Source organism: Ceratosolen solmsi, unplaced genomic scaffold (genome assembly GCF_000503995.2).
Source record: "Ceratosolen solmsi marchali unplaced genomic scaffold, CerSol_1.0 scaffold45, whole genome shotgun sequence".
NCBI classification, from domain to species: domain Eukaryota; kingdom Metazoa; phylum Arthropoda; class Insecta; order Hymenoptera; family Agaonidae; genus Ceratosolen; species Ceratosolen solmsi.
In genome coordinates, this window is record NW_011948436.1 from 615,137 (window position 1) to 623,636 (window position 8,500).

The following is an 8,500-nucleotide window of genomic DNA, read 5'->3' on the forward strand; positions in this document are numbered from 1 at the left end:
GTTTACGAAAAAAATCCTGTGTACAAACCCTTTTCGTCAATAATGAATAACGAATTGACAAAATACCAATGAATTATCGAGATCTAATTGTTTTTGACAATGTAAAGTGTAAATTTAATGCATAAAATATAAAAAATTAAAAATAATCATATATTTTAATTAACATTTTATTTTTTATGTTGTAGATAATTTGAAAATACAGACAGAAACAAAAAAAAATTAGTAAAAATGGTAAATATTAAAAATTAAAAATAATAATACAATATTCTTTAATATTGACAAAACATTTATTAAATTTGTTGCAATGGTATACAGGTTGAAGAAAATCATAAAGCACCAACAGAATTAGATACTTTCCTTCCGCAAGACGGATCTAATTTAAAAGATGGGGTCCTCACTGCCAAGTAAGTTTCTAACGAAAAATAAATTTTATTTTGATTGAAATCAATTACTGGTTATTTCAAGGTCTATAATTGCTTATTTAATCAAATAATCTTTTTTTTTTTTTTTAATATAACTAAAATAATACGTAGCTTATTTTATTGAAAAAATCAGACTGTTTATTAAACATGTGATATCAATAAAGAAAAAAAATGAACGTTTTTAATCGTAAAGTGTTAATTTAATTATAAAGCTTTTCATTTTAAATTTTGTTATGGAAATGCTTTGTCTTATTCGTTATTACCCTTTGACCTCATATATACGATTACTGTGTTGAAAAATTGAACACATTATTTAAATATGAAATGTAGTTACATAAATCAATTCAATGCCAAATCCCAGTACTTCTTATTGTTAATTGTACCTTAAGTTAATTGAATATGCTAATTAAATATATTTTAATATTAATTAATTATTAAGTCGGTAGTATAATAAGTTCTTAATACAAATTTATGCTATATATAATTTATTTTGTGTAAAGAATATATTGTGCGATGGTTTCTGAAAAAATTATACGAAAAATCATATTGGTTAGTCATAATTTTTGTAATAAATGAAGTAGTTAATGCTAATATCGTATGTGAAATATTTGATAAAAATATTTTTATTTCAAAGCAAAATGGCGTTACATCAGATATCATAATTTATAATTCGTTATATTATTATTTCTTAGATAATTCAGATTTTAGATAATAAAAATAAGTTTTCAGAAACAATTACTTTAAAACAAATGCAGCGGTATTGGTCAAATAAAAGTTAGCACAGGTAGTTGATTAATTTAAACATAAGAATGGTTAAGTGTGATTCTTGAAGAATATTGAAATAATAAACAATATGTATAAAAATTTCTGTTTTCTCGCTAAACATCACGTAGTGCTTTATTAACGAAGTGCATCTGTGGAATGAATAATAAGTATGAATTAATAACAAAGATAATAAAAAAAGTTTAAAAGGAGTTTTAAAGATAATAAAATGAGTGCAGCGACCTCCAGCACTGGTCATTTGTGACTGTTTTAATTAAACGGTTTCCTGTCCCTGGTTGAAATAAGGCTATCGATTAGACTATACCTAAGTGCATAATAGTTACGCAAACGCAGAAGAAAACGCAGGAAGACGAATGTCTATATTGTAATATTAAAGATAGAAGACTATTTCTTTATAATCAGATAATAGCACAAGAACGATATGACTGAGAATAGTGCATTGGAGTTTTTATAAAAATTTTATTTTTTATTTTTATTACTTTTATTCATTTCTTAATTATAAAATTTTTTAATTTTAGTTAAATTTTAAATAAGTCTTATAAGGTGATATTACGTAAAAATTATTAAGTAGAAATTTTAAAATATCTATATATCGTTAAGACATGGACGAAAAATGAAAGTTAGAAAATAGAAATAAGTCGTGAAATAATACATATATAATATCTATTCAAAAATCTTTTCTCTAATGTTGTTCCATTATATTTCATTGAACTTTACAGGTACAAAGTACAAGTTGTCCCGCGTGATGTTGAAACTGCCATACGAGATGCAAAGAACTTTGATCCGTTCACAGAACGTAAAGTTCCCAATCCAACAACGTACGTATTTTTTATTTTAAATTTATTAATAAATATGCTACTATGGAATAATAGTTTTTGGCCTTATTATTTTTTATTTAATAGTTTAAAGTAAGGAAGTAAAATTAAAATATTGAACGAACAAAAAGAAACTTTATTATGAAGTTATTACGTTCAGTAACAAGTTTCAAATTATTGGACGAATTTAATTTATTTATTTAAATTTTTAATTATAAAATTATTTAAGACAAAACCAGACTTTCAGTAAATATAGCTTAAATATAATTATTTTATATATTATAATTTTATCAATATTACGTGTAACTTAACATAGCTCCAAAGTCGACGGTACACATCTGAATCTTTAAATATTCACTTTTATATTTCACTTGTTATATAAAGTCTCTAACAATCAATAATAGTTTTCATGATAGTATTTTCGACTAATAATGTATTAAAATTATGGAATATCACGTATGTAAATAATACATATAAAGCTATTGTTAGCAATTTGACCGATTCATTTGAAATAAATCTTATTCCTTTATATTACTTAATATCAGCATTGATTATAAACAGTTTATTTTTAAAGAACTGCAAAGAAAAGTCCTATGCATTATACATACAATAGAATAAAGAATTGAACGAATATCTAATCAAATTAATTTTCTTAATGAACAAGAACGTTTTATTTCGTAAAATAAATGATTGCGAGTAACATAAAAAATACAATACATTATAATAATTTATTCATAAATGTAAAGAAATACTATATTATGTACGTTACTCGAATTACAATTCTCTTATATAAATTTTTTTCATTAAATTTAAACAATTGTGACCCCTGTTTTATATAGTATAGAAGATTGCATAAGTTTTATACAGAAGTTAATTCGTTATATATTAAAATTTCGCAAAAATATTCAATAAGATATTTCATTTAAAAACAAACTAAACATGTTTATATTTTATTTTATAGAGATTGTGATACGTTAACTCACCTTCTAAAAGCGTCATTAGGAACAGGAATTTTGGCAATGCCTGTCGCTTTTCGAAGTGCGGGACTAGTAGTAGGAGTTCTTGCGACAATCCTTGTTGCATTCGTTTGCACGCATTGTGCCTATATTCTTGTAAGTGTAATAGAACAACCAATTGTAATTAATGTTTAATTACATTCATAGAGTATTCTCGTCGATAAATTTATCTATTAATTTTTTTTATTAGTATTAATATATGTTTTACATTAAAGAACACGGTAATACATACGTAGTTCCACTAAATATATTCATAATTGAAAGTATTCATCATCAATATAGAATTTAAATCTAATTTTTAGAATATAATTTATTCAGACTATATATCAGACTAAAAGTCTGATTACTCAATAAAATATCAGAGACATGCTGTTTACAAGGATTAACTATATAATAATAAATTATTTATATTATAAATATATTCGCAGGTTAAATGTGCCCACGTCCTTTATTTTAAAACGAGACGAACAGAAATGAGTTTTGCGGATGTTGCCGAAACTGCCTTTGCCAGCGGACCCAAATGGGCCCGGCCTTTTGCTGCACCATCTAGGTAATATACGTACATATTAATTTCTCATAGATTTGAAATTTTAATATACAGAATTTGAAAAACAGAAAATAGTACTTTGATTCATTCATATATATATATATATATTTTTAATATAAATTCTATAGCTTCTTTATATCAAGAAAGCCTTTCTAAATTTGTTTTCAAGTATATTTAAAGATAAATACCTTATTAATCCACCACACAAGACATTTATATAGATACGAGGTTATCTTATTGAATATATTTTAAGAAATAAAATATAAGTAAAAAACGAAATAAAATTAAAAAAAGTTAAATAGAGAAAAAAGATCGAGATGATATTAAATAAAAACAATAAACAAATCTGAGACTTCCTTACGAATAGTTAACAAAACAATATTAATTTTGATTGAAATTAATTTATCAAATAAGACATTTGTTTGTTGAATTTATTATCGATCACATATGTGTAGATGTTATTTGATTTTACCTTTCGTATAATGATTAATATGTAGATTATATAATCTAAAGCAGGTATATATATATATATATATATATATATATATATATATATATATATATATATATATATATATATATGTATGTATATGTATATACATTTAATGATCTTTCACATAACAATTCTCAATAGGTAATAATTATTTAGTGGTTCCTAGAATGAAAGCACACACTCTATAGATAAGGATTGCAGTAGGATGACAAAGAATACAGAGCCTATCAATATATTCCTAATCAAATATAACTTATGTAACATTTTTTTTATTATCCGCACAATCGTAAACATGCACTATTCTCATATCATTACTTTGTATTGTTATAATGAATTATCGAATATCTACTTGTTGAAGAATGGACGAATAAAAGGCAATTATAATGACCTTTTATAAATATATAAGCCTTGTTATCCATTAGTACAATACGCAAATTAAATATACCGAATAAAATTCTTTTCAAGTAGAATTTCGGTGAAACTTATATTTTTATTAAATAGATCAATGATATAATTGAAACATAAATATTGTTTGTAGATAACGGTAAAAAGATTTGATTTAAATTCCGATCTCATAAAACACTTGAACTTTCATAAATCTTGTCTTTTTAATTTAAATTACTTTATACATATTAACGTTAATATATTACAATAGTTGGAAAATAGATGTTGTTTTTAATAATGTTTTTTTTAATTTTATGATTAATTAACTAAATTAATTAACAAATATACCAATAATATCGATTGTTATTAGACAAGATAATTGCTGTTAGACTTATTATATTGCAATATAATTGTTGATAGAATTATTTTGTTATTTTCCACCATAACTGCTGGTTTCTCATTTTAAAACAATTCCAATCATGACGCTATCCACGGAAATTTAAAATAAATAATACATACCTTAATAAATTCAAATAATTTAATTCTGATTGCCATAAATTAAGACTTTCAAAGAAAAAAAAAACTAAATAAATTAAGAATGACAATATATTAACTAACGTTACATTATTTTACCAATGATAATTGCATACAAGTACCAACTCGTGAATTATTATTATATTTTCAGGATCCAAACTTATAATAATCTAGATTACAAATAGTTAAAATTCAAAATAAATTATTTCGTTCCGTTTTATCAAACAATTTTCACGAACCATAGTTTAAAATAAATATTAAATGGAAATAAACGAAACATGGATAGTATGCTAATATAAACATCAAACTATGTTGATATTTTTTATAATAAAAATTCAGACTGGGTGTTTTTCCAATATGTTTGTATTAACGTGTATGAGTTGTTTCGTTCTTAATAAAAATAGAATGCTAATTTTTTCTATTTCTCGTTACAGATATCTTATACAAATAAGTTTGTTTATAACTTATTATGGTACCTGCAGCGTTTACGCCGTAATTGTTGCGGCAAATTTCAAACAGATAATCGACCACTACCTTGGCTATGGGGTAGATGAGAGACTTGTTATATCCTTGCTCTTGGTACCAATGATCCTTCTTAGCTGGATACCCAATCTAAAGTATCTTGCTCCCGTTTCTATGGTGGCAAATGTCTTCATGGGCACTGGACTAGGAATTACGTTTTATTATCTCGTCAAAGATATGAAGCCAATAGATAGAGAACAAATACCATTTATGGCAAATGTTTCAGAATTTCCAAATTTCTTCAGTATCACAATTTTTGCCATGGAGGCCATTGGTACGTATATCGTTTATTATAAGCAACAAAAATATTATGCGAAATCTTTAATTTAATCAGCTTTTTTATTTATTAATAGAAATTTCAAAAAATTTTAATAACTCAAATATCATGACAGTAATGATGTTGATATTATACTTTTATAATCTATAATTATATAGTAATATATATTATATGTGATTAAAGTGTATTAGTAATTAAAATTTATCATTTGATAATAAAAATTCTCTCAATATTTCATAATACTTGTTATTCTTAGGAGTGGTGATGCCATTAGAGAATAATATGAAAACACCACAGAATTTTATCGGAATTTGCGGAGTGCTGAATAAAGGAATGTCAGGAGTGACATTGATTTATATTCTCCTTGGCTTTTTAGGATACGTAAGATACGGTAATAATACTTGCGACAGTATTACGTTAAATTTACCAATAGCTGAGATGTGAGTCCTGTACAATTAAACTGCAGTCATATAATTATGTATTGAAAATTGTTTATAACCAAGTAATTATATTTATTTCAGCCCAGCACAAATAGTAAAAGTTTTTATTGCTTTGGCTGTATACTGCACTTTCGGCTTACAGTTCTATGTGTGCCTTGATATTGCCTGGACAGGCATTAAAGATCGTTTCCAAAAAAAACCCCTTCTTGCCAATTACATTTTAAGAACAGTTCTAGTTACTGGTTCAGGTATTTATCGATTTGAAATAAATTCAATTAATAAAGTCGTACAATTGCCAGTATCCATGTTATGATTTAAAAAAAATTTCGTTTACAGTTCTACTAGCAGTAGCTGTACCGACAATTGGCCCCTTCATAGGCTTAATTGGTGCATTTTGTTTTTCAATTCTGGGTCTCCTAGTTCCTGTCTTTATAGAAACTGTAACATACTGGGACATTGGATTTGGAAGATTTAATTGGGTAGCGATGAAAAATGTCATTATATGCGTTATTGGTCTTTTGGCCTTAGTATTTGGCTCCCGAAGTGCTATTGCAGAAATAATAGGTTTATACAGTTCTGATGAACAAAAAAAATGTAATGTTGAGTAGGTGTTAAATTTTAATTACCTTTTAAACACATGTATAACAAAAATATGTTTTGTAAATATGTTTTGAAATGATCTAGTTTTAAAAAATAAAGTTTTTTTGATACAATAATAAGAATATACTTTATGAAAATTTGTAATAACAATGTATATTTTTTCCTTATATAGATGTAATTTAAGTTGAATAATTTACAAAAAGAATTTTAATTATTTCACATTATTTTTATTTAAAAATGTGAAATACAATATTATTTAACCATCTTTTTATAAGTGAAACATTTAATCATTCATGCAATATTTATAATTTTTACATAGTTTCTTTTCTTCAACACACTTTTAAAGTCATTCGTCAATAGCATTATTAATATAAATGTAGAATTAGAAATGTAGATTCAATTAAATTATAATTATTATATTCATTTTTCCAAAGGTGCATAATTTAATAATTTCTCAATCAAATCTACATGTCCTAAAAGCATTCTTCGACAACAGTATCTCTTCAATCCCAATGAATCTAAAGCATCTCTGGAATAAGACAGATTGTTCATAATTAAACATTTTTATATTAAAAAAAAAGAAACATTAAAATAAAATTATAAATAATAAAAATATGCATCAATGAAAGAATAGTCAGTTATGTAATCATTAAACATGATTTATCAAAATGTTTAAAATGCATAACAATAATCGATAATAAAGTTTCATCTTAATTGAATTAATATAATTAACTAAATGTTTAAGATTAAATTATACTTAAATTTCCTAATAAAAGCATTACATACTCTTTTATTTTTTATAAATATATAATATTTATTGTATAAAAATTTATTTACACAAACAATAAATTTTGTATAATGTTTAATAGCTTCCAGAATATTGAAGTTTCTATTATCGAAAGCATACATTTTTCCAAAATATTTGTTAAATATAGCAATTTATTAATTTAACCTTATCCAAGTTCATGGAAGATATAAATAAATTCATGGAGTTTCTAACCAATAGATAATAAAAAATATAATATGCTGATCCAATTCAAAGTAAATTAACTTACTTTCAATTTTCAATGTTTATAGATCTGAAAGTAATTACTAACAGTTATATTCAATAATGCTTTTATATTGTCTCTCACATTACCAAAGTAACTTTTATTATTTATTGTTAAAATTATTCTTAAATTGTTTTTATTTTAACATTCAGTTTCAAAAAACGACATAGTTAATTATTTTTAGTAATATATTAATGTTATTAATAAATATAGATAAATATAAATTTCATACTAACATATTCATTATAAAAATTTACAATATTTACATACATTTCTTGTATTTTGCATAATATTATTACGTATTATAAATTATAAAACAACTCTAAAAATAATGTCAAATAAAACTACAAAATTCATATAAAAGTTTCGTATTGCTTTTATTATAATTTATTTACCATCATTAAACAGAATATTGACAAAAAAGCATATATAAAATTTATTACTTATACAAAATAAAATAATATATGAAATTTATGATTGAATAAGGTTATGTTACCCTTCGGTGTATTCAGCTTGTAGTAAACCTAAATAAGCCTCCCACTTATTACCAATAACTTTTCCGCACGTGAAACAACGTACAGGAATAATCATTTTTAATCTTTATATATATATATATAT

At 24.0% G+C, this 8,500-nt stretch overlaps 2 protein-coding genes across 2 annotated transcripts; one reads left to right on the forward strand and one right to left on the reverse strand.

The window, feature by feature from the left end:
• Positions 1-201: 201 nt before the first annotated feature.
• path (solute carrier family 36 member pathetic) lies at positions 202-6,874 on the forward strand. The gene is made up of 9 exons (XM_011503077.1): positions 202-231; positions 316-404; positions 1,925-2,023; positions 2,982-3,132; positions 3,465-3,586; positions 5,429-5,790; positions 6,050-6,233; positions 6,315-6,481; positions 6,570-6,874. Exons 1-9 carry the CDS (start codon positions 229-231, stop codon positions 6,839-6,841), a joined length of 1,449 nt encoding a protein of 482 aa, XP_011501379.1. The 5' UTR covers positions 202-228; the 3' UTR covers positions 6,842-6,874.
• A 197-nt stretch (positions 6,875-7,071) lies between these two features.
• On the reverse strand, positions 7,072-8,500 carry Rpb10 (DNA-directed RNA polymerases I, II, and III subunit Rpb10). The gene is made up of 2 exons (XM_011503078.1): positions 8,379-8,500; positions 7,072-7,362 (listed from the first exon to the last, which is right to left on the reverse strand). The coding sequence occupies exons 1-2, from the start codon at positions 8,471-8,473 to the stop codon at positions 7,254-7,256; spliced, it is 204 nt and encodes a 67-aa protein (XP_011501380.1). The 5' UTR covers positions 8,474-8,500; the 3' UTR covers positions 7,072-7,253.

Coding starts and splice junctions, on each gene's coding strand:
- path (XM_011503077.1), top strand. Junction 3,587..5,428: donor CCTTTTGCTGCACCATCTAG/GTAATATACGTA, acceptor TTCTCGTTACAG/ATATCTTATACAAATAAGTT. Junction 6,482..6,569: donor AGTTCTAGTTACTGGTTCAG/GTATTTATCGAT, acceptor TTTCGTTTACAG/TTCTACTAGCAGTAGCTGTA.
- Rpb10 (XM_011503078.1), bottom strand. CDS start 8,473: ATGATTATTCCTGTACGTTGTTTCACGTGCGGAAAAGTTATTGGTAAT. Junction 7,363..8,378: donor CAAGCTGAATACACCGAAGG/GTAACATAACCT, acceptor GTCTTATTCCAG/AGATGCTTTAGATTCATTGG.